At 38.2% G+C, this 22,166-nt stretch overlaps 2 protein-coding genes and 1 pseudogene across 8 annotated transcripts in view; 2 read left to right on the top strand and 1 right to left on the bottom strand.

The window, feature by feature from the left end:
• The window catches only part of LOC114271943 (tubulin alpha chain pseudogene), a 3,474-nt pseudogene extending 1,316 nt beyond the window's left edge, over nucleotides 1-2,158 (top strand). Inside the window, exon 1 of the transcript XR_014358395.1 lies at nucleotides 1-2,158. This exon is cut by the window's left edge and continues 1,316 nt beyond it. The product of XR_014358395.1 is annotated as a tubulin alpha chain pseudogene (transcript).
• The window catches only part of LOC145788660 (serine/threonine-protein kinase ATR-like), a 23,283-nt gene extending 2,863 nt beyond the window's left edge, over nucleotides 1-20,420 (top strand). Inside the window, exons 3-19 of one of the 6 annotated variants that reach the window (XM_082912192.1) lie at nucleotides 2,384-2,496; nucleotides 3,142-3,476; nucleotides 3,657-3,781; nucleotides 4,275-4,419; nucleotides 4,532-5,086; nucleotides 5,164-5,239; nucleotides 5,782-6,097; nucleotides 6,843-8,096; nucleotides 8,498-11,897; nucleotides 12,012-12,581; nucleotides 13,231-13,854; nucleotides 14,188-14,382; nucleotides 15,212-15,423; nucleotides 15,763-15,953; nucleotides 16,398-16,588; nucleotides 19,798-19,829; nucleotides 20,278-20,420. In XM_082912192.1, the coding sequence (XP_082768318.1) occupies nucleotides 2,384-2,496; nucleotides 3,142-3,476; nucleotides 3,657-3,781; nucleotides 4,275-4,419; nucleotides 4,532-5,086; nucleotides 5,164-5,239; nucleotides 5,782-6,097; nucleotides 6,843-8,096; nucleotides 8,498-11,897; nucleotides 12,012-12,581; nucleotides 13,231-13,854; nucleotides 14,188-14,382; nucleotides 15,212-15,379 (7,876 nt within the window). In that variant the 3' untranslated portion in view covers nucleotides 15,380-15,423; nucleotides 15,763-15,953; nucleotides 16,398-16,588; nucleotides 19,798-19,829; nucleotides 20,278-20,420. The other 5 variants (XM_082912193.1, XM_082912191.1, XM_082912190.1 and 2 more) reach the window with 5 other exon arrangements.
• LOC114290373 (pentatricopeptide repeat-containing protein At2g17033) lies at nucleotides 16,877-18,415 on the bottom strand. Its single transcript, XM_028234257.2, has 2 exons — nucleotides 18,107-18,415; nucleotides 16,877-18,029 (listed from the first exon to the last, which is right to left on the bottom strand). Exons 1-2 carry the CDS (start codon nucleotides 18,413-18,415, stop codon nucleotides 16,968-16,970), a joined length of 1,371 nt encoding a protein of 456 aa, XP_028090058.2. The 3' UTR covers nucleotides 16,877-16,967.
• Nucleotides 20,421-22,166: the final 1,746 nt, after the last annotated feature.

A 22,166-nucleotide genomic window follows, 5' to 3' on the forward strand; every position in this document is an offset into this window, starting at 1 on the left:
TGAACCCTCCTCGGGCCACCCACTTCACTTTTCTTATTATTATTATATACACTTTTCCCTTCTAACATATTCTCCACCCAAAACCATCCTCACCTTTTCCACCGCCCAACTTTTCCTTGCACCTCAACTTTTTATCTTTTCTTTATATATATATATAAAAAAAAAAAATTCATTCCATCTACTTTTTCTGCTCAGTCTTGTACCTTCAAGCCATTCGGATTTGCACAATACACTCATTTTATTTCTATCGGGACTCCGCCCTGATCACAATTTTACACCAAAAAAAATAAAAAAATAAAAAAAAAATAAAAATAAAAATAAAAAAACCACAAAACAACCACATCCACAGGCGGGATTTTTCTTCTCTACTCTGCCGCCGGTCTCTTCTTTTTGCCTCCGTCCTGGGCGGCCCTTGCCGGTGCTGCCTCCGTATTTCCCACGCCACCGAGCACATTCACTCCCTCCTGCTCTTCCATTACAGCATATGGCGGACCTCCAAATCGGAACATCACGGTGGCCTTCCGCTTCAGCTCCTTGTTTTCCGCTTTCAGCACACTTATCTCTGCTCGCGCATCCTTATACATGCGTTGGAGCAGAGCCAGTTGGGCGTTTAACTGCTGCACCTCATTTGTCCTACTCTGCAACCGGTGCGACAAGTTTGTGACCGCAGTCATGGTTTCCACACATGACTTCAATGTATACTGATTGGCCTCAATATCCATTTGCACTGCCATTTTTTGCTCCACCGACCGCATCGGAAAGTTCAACGGAGCAAAACCAGAGGTGTTTGGTTGAGGTTCACGGGCCACCGCACCAGTTATCTCTCCTGTTGACTCGTTGAGGTCGGGAAAGAGAGTGAGCAGACCACGGGAAGAAGAGGCCATGTTCTGGGTAGCTGAACGGGAGGAAGAGGCCATGTTTTTTGGATTGCTGAGTGTTTCCGAGAAGGGTTGGATACAGAGTATTTACAGATTGTTTCAGAATGACAAGTTCAGAGGTTTCAGTCTGGTTTGGTTTCCACCGCCTCCGCATTGGTTTATATTGACACTGACGACGCGGCCGACACGCCGCTTTGTCGCTCACGTGCCTCGCCGCGTCTCCGGCTCACCTTTTGATGGCTCGACGCTTTCTGTCGGGCACGACTTTTGATGAAGTGGGCGCGCCTTTTGAGGGCGCAACTTTTGATGGCACGCCTTTTTATGGATTGGGCACGCCTTTTGATGGCACGCCTTTTTATGGATTGGGCACGCCTTTTGATGGCACGCCTTTTGATAGATTTGGCACGCCTTTTGAGGGTGCGACTTTTTAGGGGTCCGACAAGACTCTGTAAACTGTCCCGACATTGATTCCGGTTAGTTTCTACAAGGGTCCGACAAGACTCTGTAAACTGTCCCGACATTGATTCCGGTTAGTTTCTACAAGGGTCCGACAAGACTCTGTAAACTGTCCCGACATTGATTCCGGTTAGCTCCTTTATAGGTCCGACAAGACTCTGTAAACTGTCCCGACATTGATTCCGGTTAGTTTCTACAAGGGTCCGACAAGACTCTGTAAACTGTCCCGACATTGATTCCGGTTAGTTTCTACAAGGGTCCAGCAAGACTCTGTAAACTGTCACAACAACTGTCACAACATTGTCTGCTACAACGGTCCGACATGACCCCATAAACTGTCTTCTACATCGGTCTGACACCGCCATCCAGTGTCCTCTACACAGTTATGACACCACCATACAGTGTCCTCTATAACGTTATGACACCACCATCCAGTGGCTTCACCAATGGTCTGACACGACCATACAGTGTCTCCTATCCTCTTTTATTTTTATGTATTTTCTTGTTTTGTTACTCTCTCCAAACTCAAGTTGGCTAGTTCCTATCCCCCTTGAGTTTGCGGGGGCTGTTAAAACCTATCACCTACTTCACCCACTTAAACCTACTCCACTAAACCTAACCCACTACACCACTACCACCTCACCTACTCCACTAAACCTAACCCACTACACCACTACCACCTCCACTTCACCTACTCCTTACCTACTACACACTCACCCTCTTCTATATATAGGAATCATGAATCATTGTAATAGAAATCAAATCAAACAATCAATAATACAATCATTTCTCTTTATACATTAAATTTTTACAAAATGACTATTAGTTGTAAATCTTTAGCCTGTGTTTAAATAAAAAAAAAGATATGTGGTTTGAATTTTTTATCACTAAACAAACAATGTTTGTGCAAAAAATGCACATTACCACTTCTTGATACTATTCTTGCTTGTTTTTCATATTTCTTTCTTCATTTTCTGTTGAGTACATGTTTCAGCATCTTTTTATTTTTTTATCACTGGTTGTTGGAAAATTAACATAATATGTTTCAGCTCTCGGCATGGAGTGATTTTTGAAACAGTTGGATCCCTTTTATCCTTGCTCCGTACAGGAGATCGAGATGCATACCGTCAGTTTTTTATAGACACCATGCTGATGGTTGAAGGTATGAAATGCACCCTGCAAACATCACAATATATAAAATAAAGGTGATTGCATCATTTAAAGAACTGAGTGATGCTCTATATTATTTTTCTCTCTTTGTTGCCCACAGTGGTACTCTTGTTTGATGATTTCCTCAAACTTACGAAGAATGTTCATGGAAAGAATAGCAACGTTTTTTGTTTTCTGTCCCTTTCTCTAGTTAGTGATGGATGAGGGAATTGGATAAAAAAGTGTGACCCAATGCACGAAGCTCCCATTCAAGTGGGGTTGCATTACTTTATATTTATTAAGTTTGATTGTTTTATTATGTTTTAAAAATTGTAGTTTTACTTTTTGCAACTTTTAATAAGAATTTCGGTGGATGCCTATAAATAGGCCTTTTATGTAATGGTTTCACATACTATGATATTGAGATAAGAGATTTTAGGGTTTCTTTTGTTTTCTTGCGCTTGACCTTTATTTTCTTTTCTTTTCTTTTGGTTACTCCATGGCACATAATTCTTGACACGCTATAATGCTCCATAATTCAATGATTCATGGTCTAGACCATTGCGATCAATTCTTCAATTATGTTTTTGCACTACTAATATATCTCATAGCCATGATCAGGACCATCCTATAAAGTAACTTGCTCGTCTTTGTACAGATCTTCTTTATATAGCATCTCTCTGTGCCAACGAGTCAAGCATTACAGTATCACGCAAAGTGTCTTTGAAGTGCTTCTGTGAGTCGTTTAATGGTATTTCCAGTGATCCTGCTCTTCTCAGTGATCTTCCTCCTTGCAGCAAAGCTGCTGATGGTCTTGGTGTTTTGATTAACCTCACTGGCAAACAAAGGTGGCAGCCTTTTGCCACTTGGGTCATTAGGCTTATTTCTAAATGCCTAACTGAGGGAACTCTATATGTTGAAGGACTTATCAATGTGTCATTTGTTTCGGCTGCATGTACTTTGTTATGCTATGGGGAAGCTGATCTGCATATGGTGGGTAGCATATTGATTACAAGTTGGCATTTTTCAGTGTAGTTTTTTAGTTATATATTTAGCTTATCAGCTCAACCAAACTTGAATGCTTGATAAATGTATATATACTTTTCCATCTTTGACTTTGCGAGTTGTGAGCTTATTGTGGTATGGTTATCTAACAAATCAAATTTTGTGAAGGCATGTTTTGACTTTGCACGCATCATTGGAACAGTTGTGGATTATGAAATTGTTCCCAGCGAGAAATTAATTCAGCTGATATCAACTATATTAAGTGAAGATGTGGAGGGGCTTCCAGTGTTCAGGTACATCTTCAGATGCTTGGAAATTACTACTGTTTCCTCATAACTATCCCTGTATGAAGCTTGAATGGTCTAGTTTTAGGTCAGTCAGTAGTTTGTAGTAGAATATCACTAGAAAATTAGTTTTACCGTGACAAATTCTTTCGTACTTTACACTGGAAACTTTTGATTCTTTTTCTTTTTTTATCTCATTGTCCCTTACTGTTTAGTTATAACTAGTATTTCTAAACACTTGAGATAACTCCCCTTCGTTACTTCCCTTTTAAAAACAACAATTGGTAGGGCTTTGAATTGTCAGTGGGTCCTACTGAGAAAACCCATTAAACTGCAATTTTTCTGCGGCTTTTGTTGTACTCTGTTACAGGTCTACATGGTGTAATAAAAATTTCTTGGTGGTCTAATTATTGTCCTTTCACTGGTAAACAATTACCGTCAGACTATTTTGCTCAAGTATTTTCATTAAAACACTACTACTAATGCTAATCTCAATTTGCAGAAACACTGTCTATGATTCTTCCATGGGCAGTTGCCTTCATGTACTGCACTCTAGTTGTAGTGATGATGATGTCAGGTTGACTGCTGCAAATTTAGTCACTATTTTTCCAGAGTCAATGCGAAGAACAAGAAGTCCAGAGCTTAAGGTTTAATCTGGTCCCCATTATTCTTTTTTTGTAGACAGTCATGATTATTCTAGCTAGACATAAAATTGATAACTTAATTCCTTAGGGAAGGTAATTACTTTTTATTTTTCAGGCTGCTTTATGCAATGCATACATTCGAATTGTTAAAAGTTGCCCCCCTCACATTTGGAGGCCAGAATCTCTCATCTGCTTGCTTTGTTCCTCAAATGCCTGTTTTGCATTGATTGATTGCTTACGAATAGTTCTATCTACGATCAGTCTTGATATTGTTGAAGAAGCATCAACTGATGATGGTAATATGCATTTATCAACCCCAAATCACAGTGGATATGAGAGCTTAAGAGTTGGAGGGAAAAGACCTGTTCAGGACTTCAACACATCCAAGCCAAAGCGTCAGAAGCTAAATCAAGAAGTTATTACTTCAGATGCTAATTCTCAGGATGCAAACAAGATTGCTAGTGAATTTAATTGTAATATGCACAATTTACTTCTTTCATTTGTTGAATGTCTAAATCCTCCAGGTGGAAAAGCAAATTCATTAAGCCCGGAAGTTGCCTTAACAGCTCTTAGCACTCTTAGCATCGTTTTCTGTATATACCCACGGACAGAACTTTCAAGTTGCATTTTTGGGAAGATGCGTGAGTGGATCCCTTGGATATATGAGCAGGTTCGGTTATTATTTGTATATTGCTCATTAACTTACCCTGTACTTGCACTCATATAACTGAGAATTATATCTTGCAGGCCAAACAGTTTAGTTCACTTCCACTTGATTTAATCATCTTTTTGGAAGCGGTTCACAGTATCTTGCTTGTGGAAAGTAAGCATGTACATCTTGTTTTTAACTTTTCATCAAAATATTCACCATCTTCTAATTTGCTATGAGGGTAGCATAAATCAAAGAAATTGTTGTTGAAAACTCATGCTAGGAATATTTGTTCATGATCAATTCAATTTTTCTGGACGAAGGAAGGTACTTATTGGGAATCACCAAGATGCTGCTTCTTGTAAATAGGTTATTGTAGAAGCCCTATTTATAAGCCCTATTTATGCAGAAAAGTTATATATTTTCATATTGTATCTTTATTTATCTATTTTTAGATTTTCTTGTTTTTGGTATTACTTTGTAACTTAGTGAACATAAAATTTACATTTAATGTCCTGTGTCATTTTACTTTTGCAATTATAAGATTAAGAAGCACAAGAATTTAATATTTCCTGAGCTGGAATGAACTTGCTGCAGAGAATAGTTTCATTCCGGTTTTATTACTATTTAGCTTGTTCTCTGGAAGTGTGCTAGTTTAATCTACTAAATTCTGCTATTTAACATATTATGACTTTTGTCAACCATATTTTTTTTAGGTTCCCTTCCTGAGGAGAATAGGCTTTTAAGAAATATGGGTGATGGTGCAGATCATTGGCTATTACTGCTAAAGCTTCCATGGACTCGTACTCTTGTTATTGCAGAACCTAATCCTCCATGGAAGACAAAATGTCTCTCTGTCCAAGTTCTGTCCAAGATGGGATGCATATTGAAAAGTGAAAGTGATTTCGAAGTTCTGGATTTGGGTCTTCAAGATGAAGCGGAAGAAGTTAGAACTGAATCTGTCATTTCAATGCCAGTAATTGTTTTGTGGTCTGGTTTTGCTATACTGACACATTTGTTCAAAAGGCTGCAGTAAGTAACCAATATATTTCTTCTGTGTGTGGGGCACTAGTATTTTTTAGTGTGCTTTGGGATTGGACCTAGTTAAAGAGGAAAAAAAAAAAGCTTTGAGTGTATCATGTGAAGTTTTTGTTCAAACATTTGCATTCATCACATTATACGCATGGAGCTCCTATGATTGATGAATGGTCTTTTATTTTTCTTGTTCTCTCTCTCTCCTCTCTCTCTCTTTTTTTTCTTTTTTTTTTTTTTTTTTTTTTTTTTTTTTTTTTTGGGTTGGAACATTTGATAACCTTTCCTTGCACAACTATTGTGTGTTCAACTTAATGTTTCTCTTACTTATTTATTTTTCCGATAAAGGATGCCAAGTGTTAGTGACATATACTTGAAAGTGATGCAAGTAAAACCATGAAGAGATAGGGAAACAAAAGGTCCTAGAATCAATACAAGATTGGGTAGTGTGGTAAGAAGAACTATAGAGAGGAGTTTTCTTTTGTGTTATTTGCTAGGGGAATTATTTGTTTTGAGTTGCGTTGGGTTTTGGGATAGGGGTATCCATCCAACTTCAATTGTGCTATGGTTCGTATCATTAATGCATGTTGGCATCGTAGAATGTGATAGGTGTCTGAGTAACAAATGCAATATCCAGAGTTGTTCCTAGATTTATTGCTCTGCTCACTGTGTAGTTGTACAGGTTAGATTTAATTGTGGCCATTAAACCTAATTCTTCTATTGGTTTCCTTTTTCTAATTTGCAGATTCTTGGAGGAAGAGAAGAATGAACAAGTCAAGAAAATCATTCCTCTTTCTCTTGGTTATTTGGCATGCATTTATGGATCTTGTAATGGTGTTGATAGTCTTTGTGAAAGTGATTGCAAATTATTCCTGGCGAAGGAGAATGTTAAACACAATTCAGCAGTAGATCATCTACTGCGTGGATTCTGGTGTTCAATGTGTGACAGAAGAGTTGTACACAATCATGAGTTATATTCGAGGGTTGTGCATCTACCTGACATTCAAAGCATAGAATTTGGTTTCGATGCTGATTTTGTCAATCTACAATCTCTCTTCTTCAAGCTTCTTTATGATGAGTCGTCGGAAGAGGTTCAAGTTGCTTGTGTAGGAATAATTCAGCGAATCATTGCACATGGAACCAAGGATATTCTGCTTAAAACAAGATCTGAATGGATTAAATGTGTTGAATACCTACTCCTCCACAGAAAAAGGGCTTTGAGAGAAGCATTCAGCAGACAGATTGGATTCTTTATTCAGCAGCCCATCTTAAATTGTTTGCTTTTAGATGAGGAGGAATCAAACAAAACAAAAGAACAGAAATTCTTGGACAAGATAAAACATGCTTTGGCAGCAGCTGATGATCCGCAGATATTTGAGACTCTTCTGGAATCCACAGCAGAGATTATGATTTCAGTTGATATTGACAGTCAACTTTTCTTATTCTCGCTTATTTTATTGGTTGATCAGCTTGATAATCCACATTTGACAGTGAGGTTGACAGCATCAAAGCTAATACGTCGATCTTGCTTCTTCCATCTTAAAGGAGGATTTGAGCTAATCCTATCAAAAGTTATTAGTGTTCGGAATGAATTATATGATTATCTGTCTGTGATGCTTTCAAGTCGTCCAAAAATGGCCGGAGAGTTTGCAGAGGCCGTTCTCAGTATTGAAACTGAAGAACTTGTCAAGAAAATGGTTCCTGTTGTCCTTCCAAAGCTCGTGGTCACTCAGCAAGATAATGATCAAGCTGTTGGTATCTTATACGAGTTAGCCAAGTGCTTAAACACGGATATGGTGCAACTGATTGTTACTTGGCTACCAAAAGTGCTTGCTTTTGCTCTTCATCGAGCTGACAGTGGAGAGTTGCTCTCTGTTTTGCAGTTTTACCATGTGCAGACCGGGTCTGACAACCAAGAAATATTTGCAGCCGCATTACCTGCACTTCTGGATGAACTTGTGTGCTTTATAGATGGTGATTTGGATGAGACAAACAAAAGGTACAAAATTCTTTGCCAATTTGAAGATTTTAAGGAAATGATGTAGACATTGTTGGTTGATCAGTCTAAAATTAAGCATGTTTTCAGTGTTCTCCTAACTTTGGCTTTGCTTTACTTGTAATGCGCTCTTAACTACTGTGTAATTACATATAAGTCGAGCTGCAATTCTTTCTCTTATTTACTTTTATCTAGGGTTTGGATGTTGACTAAGTTCAGCTGTTGCTTTTATGTCTTGTTAGTCCTTATGTCAATACTTTTCAAACCTGAATTGGTTGGACAGGATTTCTGATATTGGGGTTTCTTTAGCGTAGAATTTATGCTTCATTTCATGTTACTTGCTGCTGTTATATCTGTAAAATGGAACATCAGTCAGTCAGTGCTATTACATTTTGTGTTTACAGGTTAGCTAGGGTGCCTCAGATGATAAGTGAAGTTGCAAGAATTCTGACTGGTACTGAAGATCTTCCTGGATTTTTGAAGAATCATTTTGTTGGTCTTCTCAACAGTATGGATAGAAAAATGCTTCATTCAGAGGATCTGTCACTGCAGAAACAAGCCATGAAACGTATAGAGATGCTGATTAATATGATGGGTTCACACCTTAGCACTTATGTACCTAAACTTATGGTTCTTCTCATGTATGCTATAGATAAGGAGTCACTGCAGGCTGAGGGTCTCTGTGTCTTGCATTTTTTTATAAAGCAGTTGGCAAAAGTGTCGCCTTCTAGTACTAAACATGTAATATCTCAAGTTTTTGCTGCTCTTATTCCTTTGTTGGAGCGAGATAAAGAACATTCTTCTTCAAATTTCAGTAAAATTGTGGAAATATTGGAAGAACTTGTTTTTGAGAACAGGGGTATTCTAAAGCAGCATATCTGTGAGTTTCCTCCTTTGCCCAGTATTCCTGCTCTAGCAGAAGTGAACAAGGTGATATGTGAAGCACGTGGGCCGATGACTTTGAAAGACCAACTGCGAGATATTGTTGATGGGTTAAATCATGAGAATTTGAATGTTAGGTATATGGTGGCTTGTGAGCTGAGCAAACTGCTGAATGTGAGAAGGGAGGATGTCACTTCTTTTGTCACTGGGGAAGTAGGTTCAGATATGGATGCCTTGAGTTCTTTGATTACTTCCTTGCTTATAGGCTGTGCAGAAGAATCAAGGACTTTGGTTGGACAGCGGCTGAAGTTGGTATGTGCTGATTGCCTTGGAGCACTTGGTGCAGTTGATCCTGCCAAAGTAAAGGGTTTTTCAAGCCAGCGCTTTAAAATTGCTTGTTCTGATGATGATTTAATCTTTGAGTTGATCCACAAGCATCTGGCCAGGGCTTTTAGAGCTTCACCTGACACCATTATCCAAGACTCAGCTGCATTGGCTATACAGGAGCTGCTGAAGATTGCAGGTTGTGAGGCTTCACTTGATGAAAATGTTACAGCTTCTGCGTCACAGACACTAAAATGTAAACCTCCTTTTGGTGTCCCTCCATCTGGTATCAAGAGCACAGCTGATTCCTGTGGAATGAATGGGAGGGGTCAGAGATTGTGGGACCGTTTCTCTAATTATGTCAAAGAGATAATTGCCCCTTGTTTAACCTCACGATTTCAGCTTCCAAATGTGGCTGATTCTGCATCTGCCGGTCCTATTTACAGGCCTTCGATGTCATTTAGAAGATGGATATTTTTCTGGATAAAAAAATTGACTGTGCATGCAACTGGTTCTCGTGCAAGTATTTTCAACTCTTGCCGAGGTATAGTGCGTCATGATATGCAAACAGCAATATATCTGCTACCTTATTTGGTCCTTGATGCTGTCTGCCATGGTACTGAGGAGGCACGCTGTGGCATAACAGAAGAGATCCTATCTGTTCTTGATGCTGCAGTATCCGAGAACAATGTGGCTGCAATTCATGGAATCAGTTCCAGACAAAGTGAAGTTTGCATTCAGGCTGTGTTCACTCTTCTTGATAATCTTGGCCAATGGGTGGATGATGTTGAACAAGAAATTGCTCTTTCTCAGTCTCTTCAGTCATCAAATTCTAAGCAACAAGCGTCCAAGTTAAAAGAGAAGAGCACTAATTCTTCAACGGATTCAGACCAATTCCTTATGCAGTGTAAATATGTTTCAGAGCTTTTGGCTGCAATTCCTAAGGTAACCCTTGCTAGGGCTTCCTTCAGGTGTCAGGCTTATGCTAGGTCCTTCTTGTACTTTGAGTCTCACGTTCGGGAAAAGTCAGGATCTTTCAACCCTGCTGCTGAGAGAAGTGGCATCTTTGAGGATGAAGATGTCTCATTTCTGATGGAAATATACAGCAGCTTGGATGAGCCTGATGGTTTATCTGGTTTGGCATGTTTACGTAAATCTAAAAGCTTACAAGACCAACTCTTAATAAACAAGAAAGCAGGAAACTGGGCAGAAGTTTTGACTTCTTGTGAACAAGCTCTGCAGATGGAACCCACTTCAGTTCAGAGGCATTCAGATGTCCTTAACTGTTTGCTAAACATGTGCCATTTGCAGGCGATGGTTACTCATGTCGATGGATTAATTTCTAGGGTTTCTCAGTACAAGAAAACATGGTGTATGCAAGGTGTTCAGGCTGCATGGAGGCTTGGCAGGTGGGAGCTGATGGATGAGTACCTTAATGGGGCTGATGAAGAAGGTTTACTATGTAGCAGTTCGGAGAGTAATGCCTCCTTTGACATGGATGTTGCAAAGATTCTCCAAGCAATGATGAAAAAAGATCAATTCTCAGTTGCTGAAAGAATTGCACTCTCAAAACAAGCTCTGATTGCTCCTTTGGCTGCTGCAGGCATGGATTCCTATATCCGGGCTTACCCGTTTGTTGTAAAGCTTCACATGCTAAGGGAACTAGAAGACTTCCACACTCTCCTTGTTGGTGAGTCTTTCTTGGAGAAGTCATTCCATCCAGGTGAATCTGGATTCTCAAAAGTAGTGGAAAACTGGGAAAATCGGCTCAGATTTACACAACCATCTCTCTGGACGAGGGAGCCACTCTTGGCTTTTCGGAGACTGGTTTTTGGTGCCAGTGGTCTTGGTGCTCAAGTTGGGAACTGCTGGCTGCAATATGCAAAACTCTGTCGATCAGCTGGTCATTATGAGACAGCTAATCGAGCAATTTTAGAAGCAAAGGCTTCAGGTGCACCTAATGTTCACATGGAAAAGGCTAAGCTTCTGTGGAGCACTAGGAGATCTGATGGTGCCATTGCAGAACTGCAACAAAATCTCCTGAACATGCCAGTGGAGGTTATTGGCTCTGCTGCAATGTCATCCATCACGAGCCTTTCATTGGTTCCACTGAACCAACCACCTTTACCTTCTGATACTCAAGATCTGAATGAGAATCTGGATATTGCCAAAACCCTCCTCCTGTACTCAAGGTGGATCCATTATACTGGCCAGAAGCAGAAGGAAGATGTTATCGGTCTTTATTCTAGGGTGAGGGAACTTCAGCCCAAGTGGGAGAAAGGATACTTTTATATGGCTAAGTATTGTGATGAACTGCTTGTTGATGCCAGAAAACGGCAGGAGGAGAATTTTGACCTTGGTCCAAGGATGATTCCATCTGTTTCCATGACCGTTGTTTCTATGAATTTAAATTCTGAAAAGCGTTGGTGGTCTTACATTCCTGATGTATTGTTATTCTATGCAAAGGGTCTTCACAGGGGCCACAAGAATCTCTTTCAAGCCCTTCCAAGGTTGTTAACCCTTTGGTTTGACTTTGGGAGCATTTATCAAAGAAGTGGTTCATCATCCAATAAAGATATGAAAAATGTTCATCTGAAGGTAGTGATTTTATTGTACTTATCTTCATATTTTTCAACCAAAATTGTAATTACTATCTCCGACATCATCTTTTAAAAAATATATGTTTATACTGTTCTATTCTTTCCTTTGCAGGTAGTAAGCATCATGCGAGGGTGTTTAAAGGATCTGCCTACACATCAGTGGTTAACAGTTCTTCCTCAATTAGTTTCTAGAATTTGCCACCAAAATGAAGAAATTGTCCGGCTGGTCAAACACATCATCACTTCCGTTCTCCGGCAATACCCACAGCAAGCCCTTTGGATTATGGCAGCAGTTTCAAAATCCACAGTACCTTCAAGGAGGGAGGCTGCTGCGGAGATAATACAATCTGCACGAAAAGGGTCAAGTCAGGGAAACGGTGGCAACAATTTGTTTGTTCAATTTGCAACCCTGATTGACCATCTAATCAGGTTGTGCTTCCATGCGGGCCAGTCAAAGGCAAGGACGATCAATATCTTAACTGAATTCAGTGCATTGAAGAGGATGATGCCGCTCGGTATCATAATGCCCATCCAACAGTCCCTCACAGTTAATCTACCCACATATGATACAAATCTGACTGACTCGCTTAGATCTGATATCTTCTCTGCCTCAGAGCTTCCTACAATATCAGGTATCGCAGATGAAGCGGAGATCCTTTCATCTCTTCAGCGACCCAAGAAGGTAAGCTTCTTGCATGATCTGTGGTTCAAATCAGATTGCTTGAATATGTTTTTTACTGAATTTTGTTAATGCACTCCCATCTGATTCACAGGTTTGGCATTTTGTTGTTCAATTACTTCACATTTGTAATGTGCCACATAATAGCGTATGAGGGCCCATGGCCATCTTTATGTCCAAAAAAGCATTTTACTATATATCTTTGCCTTTTACTATAATTTTGGACGGGTATTTCCTACTGTATATCTACTGAATGAACTTTATGATCATGAATTAGAGAGGAAAGGAACCAAATGTCTCCTGACACACCTAAAAGAAAGTGAAATAGCTCCATTGTCAGCTTGGCCATTTATGCTATCATCTGATCTCAGGTAGATAAAAAAAGGGTGAACCAATGCATGAGGCTTCTGCTAAAGCAGGCTTTGCATACATCTTGCACTCCCCAGACCCTGCTTTTTCAGGAGTCTTGTGCCTTGGGTTGTCTTCTTTTATCAGTCTAATCAAATAGTTGTAACACATGGGACCTTTTGTAAACTTTATGGTTATGATATCATACCCCGTATATAAGCCTGATAGTCTGTCCTGATGGTCACTGAACATGGTACCGCATGTCATCGTTGTAACAAGGGTTCTATTGTTTTGCTGTTTACAGGTTTTTCTTTTGGGCAGTGATGGTATTGAACGTCCATTCCTTTGCAAACCCAAAGATGACCTCAGAAAAGATGCGCGCATGATGGAATTTAATGCTATGATAAACCGTTTATTATCCAAGTGCCCAGAAAGTCGCAGGAGGAAGCTTTACATTCGTACCTTTGCAGTGATTCCACTAACAGAGGACTGTGGTATGGTAGAATGGGTGCCACACACTCGTGGGCTCCGACACATACTTCAAGACATTTATATAAGTAGTGGGAAATTTGACAGGCAGAAGACAAATCCTCAAATTAAGCGAATTTATGATCAATGCCAAGGGAAAATGCCAGAAGATGAGATGCTGAAGAACAAAATTCTGCCAATGTTTCCTCCAGCTTTCCACAAATGGTTTTTGAACACATTCTCTGAACCAGCTGCCTGGTTCAGGGCTCGAGTTGCTTATGCACACACGACTGCTGTTTGGTCGATGGTTGGGCACATTGTGGGCCTTGGAGATCGACATGGTGAAAATATTCTTTTTGAGTCTACCACAGGTGACTGTGTTCACGTTGATTTCAGTTGCTTATTTGACAAAGGTTTGCAGTTGGAGAAACCTGAGCTGGTGCCTTTCAGGCTAACCCAGGTAAGAAAAGCGCCATTGATGTATAATGACCTGACTCACTGAGGTTTATGACCAAATTTTCTGCTGTATTCAAGAGTCTCAAATTGTGCAAATTGCTTATCATGTGTAACTGGATTTTTGTTCTACTAAATTTTGTACTTGCATATTGCAAATAAGTTCTCTCATTCTGGATAACACAAAACATAGAGTTTTTAAATGCAATGTTATTCCCTCAATCGAGTGCATTCTTAACACTTCACAATGTTATTCACAATATTTTCTATTAGATTTTCAAATTCTTAACTATCCCTGGTGGCTAAATTCTTGAATTGTCTTTTCTGATTGGATCTGCAGAACATGATTGATGGATTGGGTATTACTGGATATGAGGGTGTTTTCCTGAGGGTTTGTGAGATCACACTTTCAGTACTCAGGGCCCACAGGGAGACTCTAATGAGTGTTCTTGAAACTTTCATCCATGATCCTCTTGTGGAATGGACTAAATCTCACAAGTCCAGTGGGGTTGAAGTTCAGAACCCCCATGCACAGGTTAGAATCTTCATTATTCTCCTTTTCCCACTGTTTTTAGCATGTTAGCTTTATGATTGACTACAAAATTGTTTCTATTTTGAAGTTTAGCTCATCAACTTACAAGTAGACTCAAATCCGCTTTTGCAGACAGCCAAGTTGAAATTAGTCGTTGGCTTTTTAGGCCTGAAAAATCTGTTCCAAAGTAAAACTAGTTTCTAGTTGTGAGTCAACTATGAATTGACCATGTTCTAGCATTATAAGAACCCATTAACTGCCAAGACTACTTAATGTGTACAATGTTTGCTCTGGCTGGAAAATTGATTTAAACTTTAGGGGAAACTCGCTAGTGTGTGGATCAACTAGTAAAAGGGAACTGTACTCAATCTGAGTACTGTTATGTACCCCATTCCACAGGCTTGTATTAATAATATCTTACTTTTAGATATTTATGTAGACTTCATGCTTAAGTTTATATTATGCTAGTTCCATTTCACCCAAACCAAACCAAACCAAACCAAGTTTTGTGTCCCAATCAAATAGGTTTGCTAAATGAATTTTTTTACCATTATGCTCTATAGAAGGCCGTATGCTAGTTCCATTGTACTAAAAAAGAAAAATGTTATGCAGTTATTATACTTATGTTTAAGTTTGATTATTTCCATTAAACCAAAAAAAGGGACTGGAATTGTGGATTAAGTGACTCTAGCGGCTAGGTGTAATCACTCTAACTTAGTTTAACTGTAACATACTTGATTCTTGACTTTTTAAGTTTGGTATAAAAGATCATTTTGTGAGCAAAATCTTTTAAAGAGTTAACCCCTTAAGTATGCTGTGTTTGAAATTGCAGCGAGCTATCTGTAATATTGAAGCACGGCTGCAAGGAGTTGTTGTTGGTGTTGGAGCAGCACCATCTTTGCCTCTTGCTGTAGAAGGACAGGCACGCCGCTTGATTGCAGAAGCAGTTTCACACAAAAACCTTGGAAAGATGTATATATGGTGGATGCCTTGGTTTTAGGACCTGCAAGCTAAAACGTTTTCATTGTTATGCATCAATGCTAGGTATGCCATTTTGTTGAAATAGTTCCTTGGTTTTAAGAGGTGCAAGCATGATCCCCACCATTTTGTACGAGTTAATACACTTGACAGAATGGGGAGAACTCTTGCTGTTTGATAAGAAAACAGATGTATATAAACATCATCAGATGGAAGACTTTGTGATTGTCCTTATGCATGTTTTGGCTTCTTGTAGTTGCCATTATCACTTACTTTTGAGCATTACAATTCCCTATGTGACTTTGGACTTGTATTGGTGTCTCTATGTCTATCTATCAGCTCGTAACCGGGATCTTTTTTTTTTTTTTCTTTCTATTTCTTCTTTCAATTAATTTGAAATGACAGTGGAAGGGATCAGGTCCGTTAATACTGCCTCATGTAGAACAGCCACAAGATCACACAGAGAAAGTGACACTAAGCTTATCAACAGTTTCTACTTTCTATCTTTTTTCTGAACATGGGTATGCAGCTGAATTCTGTCATTGGTGAGACACAATTACTGTTTCTCTTTGCAAGACACCACTTGCCAGTGGCAGGTTAGTATTCTTTCATTTGATTTAGTATTATGCACCGTAGGGATGAACTAAAATCTGTGCTATTAAATGAAAAATCTGCCTTTGCCTTGATTTTGTGTCTCGGATTGTACCTGTGACTTCTTAGCAAAAATCGATTTCTCAATAATTTGCCATTGTCTGAACAAATTGTAAATGTGGAGTTGATTTTTCTTTCTAGGAGAATTAGCCAAGTTCATTTCTATGATGTTCAAGTGATCTGTCTTGATGAACCTTTTTTCACAACTTAAGAAATTCATTTCTTTGTGTTTAAGTGATCTCATGTATGCTATAACTGGCATCCATGGAATCATAGAGTTGTTTGTAATGCTAGGACACACTCGGTGGCAATCTAAATTTTGCCTTCAATTTGGAGATGACTTGAAAAGATGTAGATTTAATGGATTGTTCTGTTGCTTGCCATTGCAGTTTAATTTCATTACAAGAGTACTACTTGGGCATCTTTTTTGCAAGAGTTGTGTGAAGGCCAATGAGGACAGGAATGGTCGAAGGCTCACAGGAGATGCAGACTAGAAAGAGCTGAAACTTGAGTATTATGCTTCAGCAAGTCCGCAGCACCACAAGAAGTAACGTCATAGAGAGAGTTTACTTATACAGAGGTAAATTAGAGCCATGATGGGATTGGGATGGTAAATTTTGTTCCCTAACCCTGCCCCTGCCCCCCTGCTGGTTTTTTGCATGTGGAATATTTTACTTTGTATATTCATGTAAAACATCGTTTGTTTAGGTCAACTCTGATGGCAATTTGCAATATACAGCTCCCATGGTTCTTTTTATTTTAATTTTAATTTATTTATTTTTTTGTGGTAATGTCGATTTCAGGTTTGGTTCCATTTTTTGCGAATAGTGATAAGTTGACATTTGAATTCTACGTGATACTGCAGATATGTACTCCATGCCCAAAACTTGATTTTAATTCATCAGCAAATAATACGGAGAACATTTGAAATTTCTCAAGAGCTATCACTTTTGATATGATCAACCTAACCAGTCTTTCAACACTCTCCCTTTGGCAACAAAACATCCCACATTGTTCCGGTCAATTCTCATTGGACATTTCATCCGAACCATCATCTGTTTAACCAGACCTTTCACCGGCGACTCTCCCCTAACTGTGCTATGCTTTCCTGACCCACAAACCACTGTAACCTCTGCCGGAACCACCTGATTCTGATCCCGGAACCTTGACCGCAGCTCCTCTGTCCACTGTAACATAATCAAATAGGCAGATCCCAAGTGCATTCCATGCAAATCTAACTTCCCCTCCAATGAATTCCATTCCATTGCCTTCTCAAAAACTGATGATCCAATCAACTCCTGAACCAGCAAACCTTCATCGACGAGCAAATTCTCCATCAGCTCTTGGATTGAAATGGGAACAGTTTTGAGTTCTTGAAGCATTGTCATGATTGTTGGGCAAGAATTCAACACCGAGTTATATGTTCGAATTGAAAACGAAACACCTGAAGATTTCATTCTTTGGAGCCACAAAACCATCTCCGGGAGCTCACTGTGAGCTCCAAAAGATGAGAGAACCATATTTGAACAAACTGTATCTAATTTGAAACCTTCAATCTCCATTTGAACCACACATCTCTTCATATCATCGAACAAGCCTAATCTTCCAGACGCGTATATCACAGATCTGAACTCGAATGCAGATGATTTCACTCCTAAACCTCTCATCTCTTTCATCAAATTCTCAGCTTCAGGAGGTAGATCCATAGCGCACAAGCCACTGACCATCGATTCAAATGCGCGACGTTTCACATAAACAGAGGATGAAGCACACGCCAACTCCTTCAGACGTGCGTAGGAATCGAAAAAACCTGGTTTCGATTTGTGTTTGGAGTGAGAATCAATCAAATTGCAGTAGAAAAGAGCCAGGTCGCGTTCTCGAAACCCTAATTTGGAAACGGTCTCGGAAATCAAGGACTGTGCTTTGTCTTCTTGTCCCTGTTTATCAAGCAAAGCGACGAGGTCTGCTACTATCTTTGGGTTCCAATTGAACCATGAAGCTTCGCTGATCCTCGAATACAACTACAACAGCAATGTCAAGAGAGTAACTGTAAGTATTTTAGAGAGAGAGAGAGAGAGAGAGAGAGAGAGAGACTTACGGGGAGAGCGAGAGAGGAGAGGTGGGGGTGAGGAGTGTGGGGGGAGAGGAGATGGGAGAGGGCATTGAGAGCTATGGATTTGGAAGAGGAGAGTACGAATTTACGGATTAAGCGATTGGAGTGTGATGGATCGTCGGTGGTGGTGGCGAGGGAGGAGAGAAAGCGGTGGCCTTGCTTGGTTAGAGTGCAATGGGTGGTGGAAATTGGTGGGGGTTGGTGGTGGCGGCGGCGACAGTAGTGGTGGTGGTGGTGGTGGTGGTGGTTAGATGGCAGTTGCAGTGACACCTTCACGCAGCCAACCATTGCCATCGGTTTTTGGTAGCTAAAAGATGATGCCAAGGCAATCCACTTTAATCATTTGATCCATTTTTAGCAGAGTGATTAAGCATTTTTAGACGAGTAAATTAAGTGATAAGAGTTTTTTTTCTTATATTTATGATTAAAATGTCAAATTTTATGTACTTCTCTGCATATTAATATTTTTGTTTTATATTTGAACTTCTTTTAGATTGTTACAATGAATTTTGATTTTTTCATATCTTGATATTGATTTGCTACAAGTTGAAAATTATTTCAAATTTTCGAAATGCTTAATTTGTCACACGTTGAAAAATTGTTTTAAACTTTTATAACAATTTATTTGTCACATGTTAAAGATTGATTTAAACTTTTATAACAATTGATTTGTTGCATATTAAAAATCATTCCAAACTTTTATGACACGTTGAAAATCATTCCAAACTTACTCGTTGAAAATTATTCCAAATTTTTATAACAATTGATTTGTTGCACATTAAAAACCATTGTATACTTTTACAATAATTGCTTTGCTGTGCATTGAAAACTATTTCAAACTTTCATAACAACATTTGTTGCATGTTGAAAACGGTCACAACCTATGATGTTAAAAGTATTTGAAATGTTTATTACTAACTAAAAAAATAAGAGTCTGACTAATAGTCTCAACAATTGCTAATAAGAATTACATAGTATCAAAATATTTATAATTACAACATAGGTTTCACATATTTTCAAATATTTTTACATATTTTTATTCATTCTATACATAGTGTTTCACATATTTTCAAATACTTTTACATATTTTTATTCATTCTATACATAGTTTGATACATTTCGTACACATTTATCAAAACTTAAGAATAGTTGATAGTTTATTTTTAATATTTCTCATTTGAAATACCAAAACCAGCTCACTTCGTTTATCATAGACACTTTCCGTTACTTTCTTCATATGTCCAGATTCTCAAAGAATTTGGCAAGGATCATCCTTGGGTTTTCTTGCTTAACATATTGATTAATATTAGTAATTAACTTTCTAATCTTGTTGCTCTTGTTCTTGATTCTTTATAAGATAGTTTAAATATTGGATCAGATGATTAAGATCTTGTTGAAGGACAATTCACTTAACCTATGTTCTCTTATTTATTTATTGGGGGTGCCTCAGGGAAATTGATTAGCTACATAGTTAAGATTTTGTTCTTAGAATAATTCAAAGAATGGAGATGTAAATGGTTGAAGAAATTTTACATAATGATAATTTCTCGAGCACACAAGAATGGCACATGAATGTGTGTTGCACACGTGCAAACAACATGCATGTGTCTACATGTGCCCACGTGCAAGCGATAACCTAATGAACTAATGGGAAAATGTTTTGCATTCTTGTGCAGGTAATTTTAGATGATATCAGAAAATCTTAAAGGTTGGTAATTTTATTTTTTCAATGGTTGTTCAATTCTTTTGTCCTTGTACATATATTTAGCGGAGGAAAAAAAATGATATTTAGATTTTCTTGTAACAATGTTGCCTTCTCTCTATGATACGCTTGAAACTATAGAAAGAAGAGAACAAGGATTGAAGATGTGTATAATAATGATGAGTCAAGTTTTCTATCACGGAGCGTGCATGAGAGGTTCTAGAAAATGTTACAGATGAATTCCCTAGTTTGATTAAGTATATGCTTCCCTCAAATGTCACTTATGGATTTTGGTTGATAATTCCAAAAATTTTGTTTAGTGTTCTAGATAGAGTTTGATGTAATTTTGGACTGCCAAACAATATTTTGGGCTAACTTCTCTTGCGGCAAATTCTACCTAAAAATTTATGCAATTTGCATTTGTCAATGCATGATACCACAATCATTTTGGTAGATGAATGTGGGAAAGAGTACAAAGCAAATTTTTTAATGGAAATGAATGGATTGTGCATTGGAGGGAGGCGTTTCTCCATAGATCATGGACTACGTAAAGGAGATATTTTGGTCTTCCATCTAATCAAGCCTTGCACGTTAAAGGTAATTGTTTTAAGTTTCCTTGATATTTTTATGATGCTTGTGTTTAAGAATTATCCATTTCATTTTTTAAAAAAAACTTGATATTTTTGGATTATCTTGTAACAATGCTGCCTTGTACTTGAAGCTATAGAAAGAAGAGAACGGGGGTTGAAGACGTCTATGATAATGTTGAAGTCAAGTTTTCTATCACGAAGCGTGCAAAAGAAGTTCTAGAAAATGTTGCAGATGAATTCCCTAGTTTTATTAAGTATATGCTTCCCTCAAATGTTACGCATGGATTTTGGCTGATCTAGATAGAATTTGATGTAATTTTGGAGTGCCAGACAATAGTTTGGACTAACTTCTCTTGCGGCAAATTCTTCCTAGAAATTTCTGCAATTTGCATTTACTAATGCATGATACAACAATCGTTTTGGTAAATAAATGCGGAAAAGAATACAAAGCAAATTTTTTAATGGAAAGCAATGGATTGAGCACTGGATGGAGGTGTTTCTCCATAGATCATAGACTATGTAAAGGAGATATTTTGGTCTTCCATCTGATCAAGGATTATCTTGTAACAATGTTGCCTTATCTCTATGATATACCTGAAGCTATAGAAAGAAGAGAACAAGGATTGAAGACGTGTATGATAATGATGAAGTCAAGTTTTTTTTGTCATGAAGCGTGCAAAAACTGTTTTAGAAAATTTTACAGATGAATTCCCTGACTTTATTAAGTAAATGCTTCCCTCAAATATCACTAATGGATTTTGGCTAATAAGCCCAATTTTTTTATTTTAGCGTTTTAGATAGAATTTGATGTAATTTTGGACTGCCAGACAATAATTTGGGCTAATTCCCTTGCGTCAAATTCTTACAAATTTTTGCAATTTGCATTTGCCAATGCAAGATAACATAGAAGTGGGTTGGCTTTTTGATTTTTTTGACTATTTTAGCCTGGGGCTAAAAAGCCTGGTTTGGGAAGGGTTTTTGGCTTTTTTTTGACTTTTTTGTGAGAGAAAGAATGTAATGATTATGGGTTGGATGTGATGTTTTGTCTTATTGAGCTAAAAAATCTATTTTATTTTTTGTGGCTAAATAAGTAAAAAAAGCCTGGCTTTTGGCTTCCCAAACGAAGCCATAGTCATTTTGGTGGATGAATGTGGAAAAGAATACAAAGCAAATTTTTTAAGGGAAATGAATGAACTAAGCGTTGGATGGAGGGGTTTCTCCATAGATCATGGACCACGAAAAGGAGATGTTTTGGTCTTCCATCTGATCAAGCCTATAATTGTTTTAACTTTTCTTGATGTTATTATGATGCTTGTGTTCAAGAATTATCCATTTCATTTAAAAAAAACTTGATATTTGGATCACCTTGTAACAATGTTGCCTTGTCTCTATGATATACTTGAAACTATAGAAAGAAGAGAACAAGGATTGAAGACATGTATGATAATGATGAAGTTAAGGTTTCTGTCACGAAGAGTGCAGAAGACGCTCTAGAAAATTTTGCAGATGAATTCCCTAGCTTTATTAAGTATATTCTTCCCTCAAATGTCACTCATGGATTTTGGCTGATAAACCCAAAAATTTTGTTTAGTTTTTTAGATAGAGTTTGATGTACTTTTGGAGTGCCAGAGAATAATTTGGGCTAACTTCTCTTGCAACAAATTCTTCTTAGAAATTTGTACAATTTGCATTTGCCAGTCATTTTGGTGGACGAATGTGGGAAAGAGTACAAGGCCAATTTTTTTAATGGAAA

The sequence above is a fragment of the Camellia sinensis genome, unplaced genomic scaffold, assembly GCF_055761805.1.
Source record: "Camellia sinensis isolate YWXY unplaced genomic scaffold, ASM5576180v1 Unanchor2, whole genome shotgun sequence".
NCBI classification, from domain to species: Eukaryota; Viridiplantae; Streptophyta; class Magnoliopsida; order Ericales; family Theaceae; genus Camellia; species Camellia sinensis.

Bases quoted from the DNA above. Each gene is read 5' to 3' on its own strand.
- LOC114290373 (XM_028234257.2), bottom strand. From the start codon at position 18,415: ATGGCAATGGTTGGCTGCGTGAAGGTGTCACTGCAACTGCCATCTAAC. The intron at 18,030-18,106 runs GTAAGTCTCTCT...TTGCTGTTGTAG, and splicing joins TCTCCTCTCTCGCTCTCCCC to TTGTATTCGAGGATCAGCGA.